Here is a 16,457-nt window from a genome sequence, read left to right on the forward strand (position 1 = left end):
CACAAGCCACTCAACAAGTGGAAGGAGAGTTTGAGAGCTTTGAACCAGGATCCTCGTTATGTAACATTTGTTACAATACTAGTAGTAAACAACTGCTAGTTGCAGTGGTAGAAAATGCTGGACTGAGAGATGGCAGTTCAGCAGTTGTATCTAGGTGTCATTTACAGCGCCATACAATCGCATCATTCTTGATAATTTTTTGTGGAATGTGTCTCAACCTTGTGGTATTGTTACATTTGATGACTTATTTCAATGTATAAGGTTTAGACTTTTTATTATATTTAGTAGCATTTTTGGCAAGAGTAGTCAAAGTAACGCAGAACTCTGAAGTTAGGGACGTGGACTAGCAGGATGGGATCCCTTTGCAAAGGTTACATTTGGGTACTTGAAATGTTGGGGGGAGGCAAGCAGCTCGTGGAGAGTAGAGTAACGGGGGAGAGGAATAACATTTTCCAGCAGATGTAGAACACAGAAGTGATATTACTGGTGCCTGTCAAAACAGTCTCTCACCTGCTAGAATAAACTCTACAGTACGACTCACAAGAACTGACACATAATAGCAGTATACAAAAGCAATGATGGAAATCTTTCCAAGGCTAGTTCATTTTACAGAGGCAACTTCTTCAAGAATATAGTGCAGCCCAAACTGATACATTCATGAACAGTAACCATAATGTTGCAGACATAAAACAACCCACTCGCCCCATGTTATATGGTCAGACACTCTGGCTTAACACCTGATGTAGTTTTTCAATTATCTGGCTGCATCAACATTAATAAAAAACTTTTAAGCATGTGGCTAATCTCACACAGTGTTGAATAACATAATGGTGCTAGGGGACACCATTCAGTTTAACTGTAAACAGGTGAGGCACTAATCAGGCTTTATCAGTGATGAATCTGGAAACCAACCTCTCAAGTGTCATGCATTCTGAGGAAGGCACTCATTTTGTTTTTATAGAGGAATGGCAGTACTTCACACTACCCAATAAAACTGTAATGCTATGTAACTGAAAAGCATTATATCCCCATTACACTTAGTTTCACTCGGTGTTGCACCTCCATTCTCATGTTTGGCCATGCGACTCTCATTTTACCCACTTGCCTCACATTGCTTCACACATTTTGACACGGAAAGGTTTATGAAGTTTAATGGGAAGTTTTTGGGTGGGGTTGCTGTTTTGGAACTCTCTGTGTTTGTATCAATTATGAAATTCCCCAGCTTTACAGGAATAGTATTAGCACACGGCACACCACAATAGTCCTGTCATTCTTACCTCTGTCTTAGGCATTAATAGGTTCTTACTGAGGAAAAAAAAATGTCACAGCAATTTGTACTCCTACATTCTGTGCTAAATACAGGCAGGATTCACCCACAGGATACAATGTCCTTACAGTAATGCTTAAAAAATAAACCATTGTATCTATACTCATTTCATAAATAATTTTATGGTTACGGATGTAGCATAGTTAGTTCCAAGAATAAACAAGATAAATTGCTTACAACAGCCTCTGGCAAGTGCCATGCACAAAGTATTCAGCAACTGGCAGATATGTCCTACATTGTTTCTGAGCACATTTTGGAATAATTATATTGGATTATGGTCTTAAAGAGATCAGTTAAAGAACGCTGAGCATCCCTTTCCTAAACACTTTTAAGGAACACTTACTTTTTAGTAGAGACTGAAGAAGACGACACTGGACTCTGCTGACCCTTGTTCTTTCTCCGAAATAATGATGCCATCTTCCTTTCCAATAATTGTTAACCTGTACACAGAAATCCTTGTGAAAAAGCGCTCCCCTAATTTTGTTTTCTTTTCTTTCTCACTACACTTGTGCGTGCTACTGTGGCAGCAGGTGAAATGTGTTATCTGACAGTAAAGTGAATCTACACCCTTACAGAGGTGGTTCTGTAACACCAAAAGGGCAGGGAGTAAAATGTGGAATGGATTATCCCAGAGAGACAGAGAAGGTGGGGGTTACATACTTGAACCATCACACAGAAGGGTGGAGACTGCAGCCTACACCTGTATTTAATCCAGTTCTACTTTTGATTACATGTGAGAAAGTGTGTGTTGTTTCACTGCTTGAGAAAGGGCTGAGCCAGCTTACTGACAATTTCCTCAAGATAGTTTGCAGATGATACAAAACAAAAAAATGCAGAAGTGTGTATTCCACATTTTCAGTTGCTGTTATGTATCCATGTACGATCATATAATTGTTTGCAGTCTCCAAGACTGCATTTGACAAAAAGAAATTGTGCCAGCGCTGCCTTCCTTGTTGCCAAAACAACAAACTGGCTGTTGTGCAAAATGACTTATTGTTTATTTGTAGAACTAAATGTTGGAGTAACTGCCTACAATGACAGTAGCTAATATGCTGTAGTGCATTACAGTACACATTTATGCGCATGGTAGTTACAACCCAACTACTGTATCTTTGAAAATCTGTTAAGTTTTCAGTAGCTTTTTCTGTGGCAGCTGGGGCATTGCTGTCCAGGTCTGTTAAAATACTGAGGTGTTAAGCAGTGCAACTGGAATTGCAAATGGGCAGCACATATAGGGTCATTTGCATATTAATGTCTGGTTGAAAGGTGTCTAAAGACAGTTTCTTGCAAAAAAATCACTTAACCTCCTGTGGTTCTCTGGCTTCATTCTTTATTCTTCAGGCCATAAGACAGTGGCAATCTGAAAAGAGCACTTGCTATCACCCAGCAATAAAGCAGCATCTCATATCACAGGCATACCTCTCAACCGTTTAGTGCAAGAAATCTGGACAAAGACAAAAATAATGGGGGACAAAGGCCCAAAAATAGGGACTGATTTTAAATATTGTTGTTATAATAGAAAGTAGCTAGAGTAATAGGATTTGTGCTAGCGTGCATTTTCTGAAGGATATAAAGTATAAAACTGAAATGTATGTCATTATTTATTGACTTCAATCTTCAGTGATTTTCCAGAAATCCACAACTTTTACAAGGAACAGCCCAAAAATATGAGGCAAAAATCTGGACAGTTGAGAGGTATAATCACAGGACATGTGACTATAGCTATTTGTTGCATTTTTTGTATATTTGGCTAAAATGTATACAAGTAAATCTTCTCGGACATGACAGCCTGTATGGCCAGCAAAAATAAAACATACTGGACCACTAGGTAACATAAAATGTACAAAGCACACAGTTTTATTTATGCACTTGTTTATTTGGCTGTTTGTTCATTCATCAAGCAGGGAAACAAATAGATCTAGGTATGTCCTTTCCTAGCTATGTTCAAGGCCAGAAAGCAGACTTCACTTCCCGCAGTAAAGACTAAAGTATATACCAGTCATTACACTTGTAATGGGACTGATATGTGAAATCGTCTGTTGAAGATGCATTCAAAACTATCTGGCTGGTCAGAGCGATAACTGGGTAATCTAGTGACCAGTGCCAGTCTCTGATCTGGTGACATTCAACTCTAAGTTGAGGAGCAAAAAAAAAAAAAAAAGATCTGTTCTAGTGCTCCACACCTAAGGACCAAGCCAGGTCCATTCATCTGTCTCCTTTACTCCCTAGTTTCTGACCGTCAACTTTTGAAGAGAAAAAAAGTCCTTTCTCTTCTGATATGTAACAAGTGGTTTGCTAGAATTAAATATGACAGTAACATTGAAATGTATTATAGGTACTGGACTAAACCATACATCGAGTGACAAATGCAGTATCAGCATTCAGAGTCTCAGTGCTGGTACTGAGGGTCATGCCACCCGGCATCTTGTGCCCAGTGGAGCTGCTCACCCTAATCACACTTCAGGGGCTGGTACTCCATCCAATAGGGTTTCTCAAATCTGAAGCCAGTGAGTACCAGAATAATCCCACCTCCATGACCCTGAATTGAATTAAATAGGTAATCAGAAAATGAATGAATGAATATATTTACTGACTTTTGTTTATTTTGACCATTAGCTATGTGTTCAGGCAGCTTTTCCTCAGCTGTTCTCATCTGACATGAATGCATGCATAGATTTCATTTGTATGTTCTCAAATGACTTTTACAATGAATATTGTAACAAATTAAATATTCACTGTGTTTCTAAAATGCATATTGTTGTTTCAGTTCACAGTGCTCCAGATCTGATTGTATCCTAAAGTCTGAAATACATTTTGTTGCGTGTTCATTTTTTGTACTTTAATGTTTCTGGAACTTTACTCAGGCCTTCATTAAATATTCAGACTTTCCATCTGGACATTTCCACTCAACAAATGTAAGTAGCCACTTCCTGGATCAGTATCTTGTTCATATTCACAATAATATAATATAAATATTGTAGCATAGTTATATTCTGCCCTGAGTTCACTTCAACATTTTGGTATGTCCCCTCATACACTTAGAGATTTTCTGTCAAATCAATAAGGATTACAGTCTCAAAATAATATTTATTAGTTCTCCAGGCTTTTATTGTTTAGAAAATGCATGCTAAATATAATGCAGTTATACTAATAACTGAGTTCATTAGAGAAATATTTAAAAACTGTCTTGATTTTGGGGTGTTTGCCCCAATTTATTTTTGACTTTGTTCCTGATTCCTGAGCTAAGAAGTTGAGAGTGAAACTGAAGCCAAAAATATATTTTTTATTACAGCAAGTGTAAGATGAAGAAAGACAACCCTTATTTTACTTCCATAAAAAGAAGGCTGAAACATTGTAAGGTTTTCTGTTGTGTCTTACTTTTGAGCTGCAATAGTAATTTTCCACACCTTTCAGTCAGCTCTTTTTGCATAAAGGGGTAAAACCCTGACTGCAGCCAAGATCTGAGTTTGATTAGCAACTCTGGAGTCTGATGGAGCTAGTATTTGGAGGATGCACAGGTGTATATGGGGGAGGGGGCTGAATCATCCAATGTCACAATCCCTAAGAGAAGGTGTGGTAATGCAAAAGAGAGCTCAAGGTGTGGGTGTTTATCCACCAAGCCATAAATACAGTGGCCCTCATCAGTGATACAAAGGAACGTGAACTCACATGGGGAAGGTTACTAGTTTCTGCGGTGATAACTCTCCAAAAGGTAGAGGGTAAGGCATCTAATAAATATGCTCTTACCAGCAAGGCACTAAATACCTCTGAGGATGCATGAAAGTTAGTTCCTCTGGCCAGCTTTCACTGTCACTAGGAAATATCCATGACGGCAGAATGGAGAGTCTTGGAAGATCAGGGAGATTTGATGGCTGGGAAGTGCCATGGCAAAGGCATATGGAAAAAAATCGCACCTCTCTGGTTCTCAGTTGAAAGAAACACAATGATGCACTGTGGAATAGCTTACCTGGAACTAGAAAAGGCAAGAAAGGCAGTACATTGTTGGAGAAATGTCTTCCTAAATATGTGAGGAAATATCTTCTGAAATGTGTGGGAACTCAGAATAACTCAAAATACCTAACAAGCACTCACTAAAGCTGGATTTCTCAAAACAGGTCCCAAATTCCTGACTATCAGGAAAAAAATCTGACAAATGGTAAGCTTAGGTGGTAGTCTTCTTTTTATATCTGTCACATTTTTGATAGTCTTGTTTATAAAGAAAACTTTAATGTCAGCCTTGATATTGAAAGCCATCTCCAGCCCAACCCCTCCTTTATTTTACAAAGATAAATGGTATGCAAATACTTTTGAGCTATTCCTCAACACACATACCTCTCAACTGTACAGATTTTCACAGAATGTCCTGATTATTGCCTCATATTTTTGGCCTGTTCCTCATTAAAGTTATGATTTTCTGGATTTCTGTGACCAATCAGTGAGGTTTGAATTCACTAAATAGCAGTTATTTGAGTTTCAGACTCTGTATACTTCAGAAAGTGCATGGTAAACAAGACCTTTTATTCTAGCAGCTTTCTAAGTTTATAAGAGCAGTATTTAAAATGTGTCCCTATTTTTGTGCAAACACATACCAGAGGTACCTTTATACTCTATTATGGGCCTGATGAGGGAGGAATAGAGAGAGATGCTAACTTCCTTAGATCTGGAAGAAATACCCGTGGTGATTAGTCTGGTAAGGTAAAAGGATTTTCTAACAACAGTAGTTAAATGGTGATCAAAGGATAGCTCTTTGTCATTTCAGGGGCCCAGGTTCCTAATGACTGAGTCAACATTCAAATGGGTGTTCCTTATGCAGTAGATGCATGGGTACCCAGTTTTGCCAAATGATACAATGCTTCATTTCTTGGCATTTAGTTTTAGGCCATGGTCATGGTACCACATATTGGTGTGTGTTAGTTCCTCATGAAATATCTGGAAGTTCGATGGGGAGCTAATGACAGTGACATGTTTGCAGTCATCTGTAAGCCTGGTGAGCCACAGGCCATTGATGTCAGCTTTGACATCAGAGAAGTAAATACCAAAGAGAAGTGGTCCTAGAGCCAATCCCTAGTGACACTGATGGTGACTACCCTTTTCAAAGGAAATATGCTTCCCACACTAGTTGATTTGATCTGTTTATTAAGCAGTCTGCTATCCAGTAGGTAAAATAGGGGTTTACAATTAGTTTGATTAGCTTATTATTAATGTTGAAATGTTGAATGGTGTCAAAAGGACTTGGCCGGGTCTAGGTAGGCAGTGTGAACCTATTTGCCTGAGTTTAATGCATCGATGACTTGCTCAAAAAAGCTCACGAGGCTCAGGAGGTAGGATCTACCATTAACAATCCCAAACTGGTTCGGATCCAGAACTTGTAGACTCAAGTTCTTGTTAGTAAGTTCCATAATGATGCATTCCATTGCTTTGCTGATAAGGCTTGGAAGGGGGGGGGGCTTATAGGTCTATAGTTTCCTGTTTCCCCCTTGTGGAGAGGGATGATAAATGCAGTCCTCCATTAATCTGGCATGTGTCCAGGGAAAAGGCTGAGATTGAATAGGCTTAGTAGTGACTCTATCAAGCAATTTTTATGCAGACTGGTACATTAACAGGACCTATGAAGCTAGTGAGAGCACATTCAGGACTTACTTGGAAGTGATCAGAGTAGTTCGTTCTGCCAAAGTCAAAGTCAAAGTAAACTTTATTGTTGATCAGATATACACAGCAGTGCAAGCTGAACAAAATTATGTTACTTTGGTCTCCGTGCAAGACATAACAATGAACACACAGTGTGAATGACAGTAAGACAAATGCACATACAGTAATAATTAAAATATGAACAAGACAATAAATTACCACAATTGGACAGGAGGACATTAGACAATATTATAATAGTGGGTATTGCAAGAATATGACTTCACAATGTGATTGATTAGAATATTGCACTTCATCAGTTGTAGTATGATATATTCTGATGTTCATATTGCACACGTGTGGAGTGGTGATTCATTCCTGACTACTGCACATTCAGGAAGTAATAGCATAAGAAATCAGGCTAACTGTACCAGTCATTGAAGCAGTTTGCCAGAGTGATTACTATAGATGATACTTCACAGCAAGTGACATATTTATTTATTTATTTCCAGTTTGGTGACCAGGGAGGTCCACTGAGCTCAAAGAGCCCATTTTCAGTGGAGGCCCGGGGAGAAAAGCTCCATAGTACAAAGTATAAACTACATAATTCAGACTACATAGTACAAAGTATAAACTACATAATTCAGACTACATAGTACAAAGTATAAACTACATAATTAACAAAATACAATACATAGTTAACAAAATACAATACATAGTTAACAAAATACAATACACAGTAGCAAAAAGGTGCAGTAACAACTTGTAAGTTTTAAATAGCAAACTCAGAACAGTTAAACTGCAATATGTATACAATATATAATACATATTTACATGTTTGTAGGTTGAGAACAGTAGTAGAGAGTAGAATTTGTTCATAGGTTAGAAATGTCAGATAGTGATCTGAAAGTAGTTATCAAGGGATAGATCCCCGGTAAGTAAGGAAAAATGGGACTTTGAATGTGTTAAAAGTGATCATGAGTTAAGGGCGTTAGGTAGGTAGAGAGCAGTTGCGCTTCCAACTATGGGAGAGGTAGGAATGGAGCTAGGTTTTGAAGTGTTCAAAGTTTTCAGAGATTCGTAGAGATGGAGGGAGAGAGTTCCATTTTTTGGCTAAGGTAAAGGATAGAAGTAGCTGCCCAGTGGGACGATTTGGTTTATACACTGAGATTAGGTTTTGGTGGGCAGATCTTAGGGGTCTGTGAGGGATGTATGAAGGTAAGATGTTAGCAAGTGCTGGACATGTATTAGGTTTGAAAATTAGCTTGTGGGCTGTACAGAGTTGGTGGTAGTCCAGGTAATTGGGAAGTTCTAGCCACTGCAGCTGGTGGAGAGGTATACAGTGGTGAGTAGAGTATTTGGATGAAGTTGCAAACTTTGAGATTTTATTGTAGCAGGTTTCCTGTTTAGAAGAGTTGGAGGAAGATAGATTGGTTAGTATGGGAGCACCATACATCAGAGAGGGTAGTAAGTAGGTTGAGGCAAGGGTCTGTTTAGTTGAGGGGGAGAGGAAGTGTGAGTTTCTGTACAGCATGCCAAGTTTCTGATGGGTTTTCTTAATATTTAGTTGAATATGGGTATCAAATTTTAGTTGCTTGTCAATAGTAACCCCAGGAAGTTTGGCAAAAGGAACAATTTCTATAGTGGAGTTAGCATGGCTGGTAATGTTGAAGGAGGTTTTGTCAAGAGGGATAGATTTTGATGGGGAGAGAATAGTAGGATTTTAGATTTGTTGGCATTTAGGGAGAGATGACTTTGAAGCATCCATTTCTCAGTAGTTGAGAAAGCAGATTGAGTTTTAGTTTGAAGCTCAAGGAAGTTGGAGGCAGACCAGACTAGCGTTGAGTCATCTGCATATTGTATTATTCTGGTTTTGGGAATTGATGTGTGGAAGTCATTAATAAAAATATTAAAGAGCATAGGGCCGAGTATGGATCCCTGGGGTACCCCAGTTGGGGTTGGAAGGAAGGCAGAGGTACCAGTTTTCCATTTCACAGCCTGGGATCTATCAGAGAGGTAGCTGCTATACCAGGTAATGGTGTTTTGTGAAAGGTTACGTTTAGAAAGGTGGGTAAGAAGGTGGGTATGGGAGACCGTATCAAAAGCTTTGGAGAGGTCGAGGAGGACTGTGGATATTCGATTGCCAGAGTCACAGGCATGGTTTACTATGTCTAGAAATGAAAGAAGAGCTGTTACTGTTCTATGGCCAGGACGGAACCCATGTTGTGTTGGGGTGAGGAGTTGGTTATTTGTAAGGAATGGCATTAGCTGGAGGTGGATACATTTATCAAGAATTTTTGAGATAGGAGATAGAATTGCTATGGGTCGGAAGTTGGAGTAGTTATTGTTGTTGCCTCCTTTGTGGAGTGGTAGGATAAAGGCGGTACGCCATAGTTTAGGGACATATGATTCCTATATGGATCTATTGATGAGTATACTAATGGGAATGGCAATGCTGTCTGATGCTAGTTTTAGAAAGATAGAGGGGATGTTGTCAGGGGCACTGGAGCAAGTCTTAAGTTTAGAGAGAAGTTTTTTTTATGTATGATGTGGGGATGGGTTTGAGATGAAAAGTAGGAGTGTTTAGGATGGTAGATTGGGGAGAGGATTTGAGATGGGAGGAGGAGTTGTTGTTAGGGAAAGTTTTGGTGAGTTCTGCTATCGAGTTAATAAAGAATGAATTGAACAATGTAGCTATTTCTGTGTCATGTTTGCTAGTGTCAGGGCAAGGGTTGTTTTTGGAGCCTGGATTAAGAAGGAAATTGATGGATTTCCTGATTATTCATTGTCATGCCTGGCATTCAAGTTCAACTGCCTTATGGATAGAGGGGAAAAAGTTCCTGTTCAGTTTAGATGTTTTGCAGGGGTCTATATTATATAATTGTATAGGAACAATGTCAAACGGTCTAATGAGCGAAAATACAGAAACTCAAAATCCTTATTGTAGGGGGGCTGTGCCCCCCATACCACCTGCTAAATATATATTCCAACTCCAAGATCACACTACAGTGAGGAAAGTGCAAATACCCCACTCTTCACTGTACTGCAATCTCAATAACGGAACTTTGAGTTCCGTCATTTTTGCTCATTAGAGCGTTCGACATTGTTCCCATTCGATTACATAATATAGACCCATTTTGCAGTGTAAGCTGCGATACCGCCTGCCCGAGGAAAGGAGGAAGTACATGGCATGAGCAGGGTGAATGGAATCATTGATTATTGTCCTAGCTCTTCTCACAAACCAAGTCTTATGCAGACCATCCATAGGTGGGAGTGAGGAACCAATGAGTTTTTCTGCTATCCTCACTACCCTCAGAAGAGCCTTGTGGTCAGATGCTTTGCAGTTACCATACCAAACTATGATGTTATTTGAGAGGATGCTTTTGATGGTCCCCATGCAGAAGGCTTTAAGGATGGACTGAGACAAGTTTGTCTTCCTCAGCTTCTGTAGGAAGTGCAGATGTTGTTGTGCCTTCTTCACTGTGTGGCTAATATGAGTCAACCAGGATAGGTCATCTGAGATGTGCACCCCCAGGAACTTGGTGTTTTTGACTCTTTCCACTGCCACCCCCTTAATTTCCAGAGGTTGATGTATCTCCTGAGTCCTCCTGAAGTCCACTATTAATTCTTTAGTCTTGCTTGCATTTAAGGCCAGATTGTTGCTGTTGCACCTAGGGTTACCACCTGTCCCACTTTGCGAGGGACAGTCCCCTCTTTTGGCAGTTGTGTCCTGCAAAAAAATTGTAAAAATGGCAAATGTCCTGAGATTTTAGGACAAAATTATTTCCTATATTTTATGTAATAGTTGCATAAACCAGTTATTCTGCATCTGAAACACCTAAATGTTACAAGAAACAGAATAAGCAACTAAAATGCTACAAGAATAAGCTTTCATTTAGGCAAAAAAGTAAAGTTCTGTCCTTTGTACTGACCGTGGGTATGTTTTGACCTGCAAAATCTGATGTTTGTACCACAATTGTCCCACTTTGGGCATTTGAAAAGATGGCAACCATAGTTGCACCAGCCTGTCAGATGCTCCACTTCATCCCTGTAGGGTGTTTCCTCATCACTTCTGAGAAGACCTACGACTGTGGTATCATCTGTGAACTTGATGGTTTTGTTGGATTCAGGCTTGGCTGTGCAGTTGTGCATCAACAAGTTGAACAGCAGAGGACTCAGTATGCAGCCTTGAGGGACACCCGTGTTGAATGTAATACTGATTAAACTGTTATTTCCCACACATACTTTTTGGGGTCTGTTGGTGAGAAAGTTCAGTATCCAGTTACACAGGGGGGTGTTGATACCCAGCTGGATCAGCTTTGATATCAGATTCTGGGGAATGACAGTGTTAAAGGCAGAACTAAAATTGATGAACAGCACATGGATGACATGGATTCATGAAGTGCTGTAACTATTGCATCAGCCATGCAGCAGTTAGATCTGTAAGCAAACTGTAAGGTATCCGCTCAAAACACTTATAGGTTCATAGGTTCATAGGTTGGTACTAGGCTATCAGCCCTAGGGCCTATACAAGCCTAGCCATAACAATTCCCTGGCTATTTCTTCCCACACTATTTACTTCCCTGGACCCCTGTCTAGCAGGGCGACTGACATGATCACTGGGGTGAATTTCCTTTCTCCCATCCAATCGTCAAGGTTCCTTCTGAAGAGGACCAAAGAAGCACTCTGCTTGACATGTATGGGCAATCTATTCCAGAGTCTGGGGAGTCTCTGGGTCAGGAACCTATCCCTCCAGCATGTTTTCTTTATTGTGATGACAAGGTTTAGATCCCTGGAGCATGTGGTTCTGAGGGATTGGGATTTCTTTAAGTGTAGCATGTCCAACAGCTCTGGGTTTGATATGGCCTTGTATGTTAACCAAAGATCGCCTCTGAGTAGACGATATGCGACAGAGTATAGCTGGAGTTTTTTAAGGCAGTCAGTGTAGGGCATCTGCTTTAGGCCTGTGATTCTTTTAGTGAGGTATTTCTGCGGCCTTTCCAGTTGTTGCAGATGTCTTGAGAGGTACATACCAAATGGGACGTTGTATTCTATAATGGGTCTAATGAAGGATGAGTACAGTGGGACAATGACCTCCTTTTTTCTGGATGAAAAGCCCTTAGTGATGAGGTGTGCCACATAGAAGGATTTCCTGACTGTTGTGGTGATGTGGTTATCAAAGGTGAGACCACTGTCCACCTGTGTCCCTAAGTCTCTTATCAAACTTTCGGTGTTTAGTGTACTGCCACCTATATGGTAATTCATGGATATATGTTTTTTCCCAAAGGGGATAACTATACATTTCTTGGCATTGAGCTTAAGCCCATGGCTCTGGCACCAAACATCTGTTTCTCTAAGGCCCTTTTGTAGAGTATCCACATCATTTCATTACTGCTGACGTAAGAGCAACTGGCCTGTAATCATTTAGACTTGTTGGGTAGTATTTCTTGGGTAAGGGAATGACTGTCGTATTTTTGAAGCAACTGCTAGTTAGTTAGAAGCTAGTTGCAGGGATGTGTTGAATATATCTGTTAATACTGTGAACAGTTTGGTAGCACAGTCTCTTAGATCCCTTCCTGTAATATTATTAGGACCAGCTGCTTTTCTTGGGTTTACTCACCTCAGGGTCTTCAAGACATCAGATATTCTTAGACATAGCACCTCCACACCCTATTTGACAGGAAGCTTATTTGGCACAGTGTTGTCCATATCAAATCTGCTGAAGTAGGTGTTTAGTTTGTTCAGAAATCATTTGATGTCATCACATTGGGAGGATGCAGGACTATAGTCGGTTATGGCTTGTATGCCTTGCCAGATACATCTGAAGTACCTTTAGTCAGAGAAGTGTCCATGAATTTTACATCCATAGGTCTTCTTAGCCCCCTTTATACATCTACTTAGATTTGCTCTGGCCTCTCTTAGGGCATCCTTGTCTTTTGATTTAAATGCAGCATTTTGTGCCTATAGGAGCTCATATGCTTCACCTGATAGCCAGGGTTTCTGATTAGCATGCAAGATGATACATTTGTTCACTGTTATGTCATCAAAACATTTTGAAATATAGGCCATTACAGATTACATATACTCCTTCAGGTCAATATGGTGTGCTAATAAGTTAGGGGATGTCAGGGAAGGATAGGGGAGGAAAGTTGAAGCTGAATTTGTCTAGTAATATTTTGGCTATGTCTTCAGGGTTGATTAAATTTTGTTGTGCATTATCTCTGAGCACTGCTGGGTTTCCACTCTAAGGTTTCTGACAACTGAAGAAGGCTTTGTGGTTGTCTTTAGCAAAGGTGGAAGTTCTCAATTCATACTTACTTTTGAATGATTTGATTTTGTTTCTGAGTTCTTTGCTGAGCTTTTGAGCTCATCTTTAGATGATAGGCCATTAAGTTTGCTTTTACAGACTATGAGTTTCTATCTTTTATTATATAATTTGTTTATAGTGGGGTTCTACCATAGGCATTCATTCCTGAATTTGGCATTGTATTTATGTCTTTTGGTGACAGGTGCCTTAACGCACTTTAAAGTAAGGATATAAAGGACTGGTAAATGTGGCAACATACAATATAAGCTCATTGAGGTGAGGAGGGTGCTTTAATTTCAGTAGGAGAGCAGTTAACTGGATCAGGTTTGCCTTAGGGTAGTACCAGCACAAACAACCAAAAGATAAGCCTAATGTTCCAGAAGGAAAACCGAATAAACAAAAAAGGAACACTACAAGAAGTCCTTAACAAAATTTAATGATTTAGCTCTATTGTTCCTATTACAAGAACTTCACCACAATAAAAGACATTCATGTAAAACAAGCTTAAATATGCTAAAAAGGTGTGACAGGAATTGTTAATGTTTCAACCTATCAGACCTTCTCTTTAAAACTGGAGTAAGAGAGAGACAAAATCACTCAAGCGAGATAAAATATCCGGGTTTAAAAGGATTTGCCATCACAATTCCCTACAAATTAAGGTAGTTTGTCATCCAACCCCCTGCTGTCCTGGAAGACTTTTTCCAGTACAAAAAAGCTCCTGATTTTATAATCTGTTATACAAAATGCAATAGAGTATAAAGGATTAGTCCAGATAAAATCACTTTAGCTATGAGATATAGGAGACTCTCTTTCTGACACCCTCCTTGTGGGAGGAATAACTATATCTTGGTGAAGTTTCCAGTAGATTATTCAGTTAAGATGGTAGATGGACTAGTGTACTGATGAGGGGAAATCCCCTTTGGGGGATTGCAGAAGGCTTCATCAGGTTGACAACAAAGCCTTAGGGGATTCAACCATTACTACTAACTAGTCTAAGATCACGTATTTCTGTTACATTTCATACTCTAACATTTTTAACCTGACATAAAGAAATCACAGCTCAAACAGTGGCAACTTGCCAAGAGTAATTTCCAGTGCAAAATAAAAGCAGGTTATGAGTCTTTTTTTAAATTTCTCCCTCTTCCTTCATCAATGTGCCTTCATCAATGTGTTCCAGTTAGTTTTAGCTAAGTTCTCATTTGCAGTACTGATAAAAGTTACACTGTTACATTTTTGCAATATATATAATTTGTGTCATTTTCTTGCATTGTTATTATTCAGCTACAGTAAGTAGTGTATATTGCCATTGTTTAAAGTGGACTGTTCAGTAGTACTTATCACATTTGTTCTTTCAGATCTACCTTATAAAAAGTCCTGTTCTGGCATATGTCACATTACTACTTGCTCTTAGTAGTGGGTATCTGTTGACTGTGAGGCTTAAACTATAACCTGCTGGGAGACAGAAAATAATGCTGCTGTCTAAATCCCGATGGCATTTCTGTCAGGTATTAGTCATTCGAATGCTCTGCAAGGAATGTCACAGAACCACATGTGCAGGCTTTTTGTGCTTGGGTGGAGTGGGATGTGGGAGGGTCTGCAGCAAAAATCTGTCGGCCCTGTGTTATGAATGACTGAAACAGCCAAGCTGGTATGTTAATGCTGGCTTCTTAACATGGATGCATATTGTTATCACTTCATGATCTGAATTCTATTAAAAGTACTCATTTTATTCATTTTATTGATTTTATTATTTTAATTTTGCAGCTATCAGTTATGATATTTTTTTTCAGCCATGACATCGACCCAAAAGTATTTGTATGGTATTTAAGTTTCTAAGGAAATTTAATTTCCTTATTTCAGAACATTTATTTCTCATTAAGTCATGAAAGCATCCCACACTTTTATTTTACTGATTCTTTCTCACTGCATCTATTGCAATTTTGTGTATGTGTACATGCCCTTAAACCTGTTGCCTGGTAGAGATGTTACGTTAACTTAAACAGGCAATACTAAAAGAGGACCCCTCTGGGATCTAAGGAATTAACTAACTACTTAAGTAGAAGACACAACTTAAGTCAAATCTAGTATCTGGTGTGAGCAATTAATATAAAAGAAACAAAATGTCTTGCTGTGGGCTATTTCATACACATATGAGAACAACTGAATTGGAATGTAGGTCTCTGGGTTTTATGTCCAGTGATTAAACTACAGGAGTACACATTCTTTTTTACACAATTACTTTCCAACATTTTCTTTTTGTCTTTTTGTTTTTTAGAAACCTGATGTCAGCTGCTATCAAAAAATTAAAATTCACTTGACCGATAAATTAGCATTATGTTTTAATAATCAACAGAATACAAAATTATAGATTTCAAATGCATTTTATTGATAAACTTATAATCAATTATTTTTATTGCTGTTCATTGGAGGCAATTTTTAAAACAAACATGCTAACCTTAAAAAGGCCATATATTTCCTAAAGGTTTTTCCAATTGTAGTGGTATTAAATTAAAAGGGTGGCCACGGTGGTGCAGTGGTTAGCATTGCAGCCTCACAGCAAGAGGTTCTCCGGTTCGATCCTCAGCTGGGGTGCCTTCTGTGCGGAGTCTGCATGTCCTCCCTGTGGTCGCGTGGGTTTCCTCCCACATCCCAAAGACATGCTGCAGGTGGATTGGACACTCTAAATTGGCCCTAGGTGTGCGTGTGAGTGTGCCTTCTGTGGAAGGTTGGGCGCCGGGCTGGCAACTCGACACCGTAAAACTCCACTGCCATTCAATGTGCGGACAGGTGATCTGCTGTGGCGACCCCTAACCGGGATAAAGCCGAAAGAAGAAGAAGAAGTGGTATTAAATTAAAAAAAAATGTATATATATATATATATATATATATATATATGTGTGTGTGTGTGTGTGTGTGTGTGTGTGTGTGTGTGTGTGTGTGTGTGTGGAACTAGCTGATTTTAACATTTTAATTACATATGTAATGAGCATTGAATTTAAGCCATATGACTACCTTAGGTTGTTTTTTTCTTTCTCACTGTTAATATCTGCCAGATTTTAATTCTTCAGTTTGCTATGCTACCTGTATATAAGACTAAGTATCGTAATTGCACTGTTATTGTATACAGTGTCACTACCTGCTACTACTGTAAGAACTGTCTTCTAGAAGCATTGTTATACAAGATTATTGGTCTTGTCT

General features: G+C 39.2%; 1 protein-coding gene across 1 annotated transcript in view; it reads right to left on the reverse strand.

Annotated features, from left to right (window-relative positions):
- The window catches only part of PPL (periplakin), a 245,798-nt gene extending 243,902 nt beyond the window's left edge, over nt 1-1,896 (reverse strand). Inside the window, exon 1 of the mRNA XM_044089065.1 lies at nt 1,671-1,896. Coding sequence (XP_043945000.1) covers nt 1,671-1,744 — 74 coding nt within the window. The 5' untranslated portion in view covers nt 1,745-1,896. The remainder of the gene's footprint in view (nt 1-1,670) is intronic.
- Nucleotides 1,897-16,457: the final 14,561 nt, after the last annotated feature.

This window comes from Protopterus annectens, chromosome 12.part0, assembly GCF_019279795.1.
Source record: "Protopterus annectens isolate FY-2018-M chromosome 12.part0, PAN1.0, whole genome shotgun sequence".
NCBI lineage: Eukaryota > Metazoa > Chordata > Ceratodontiformes > Protopteridae > Protopterus > Protopterus annectens.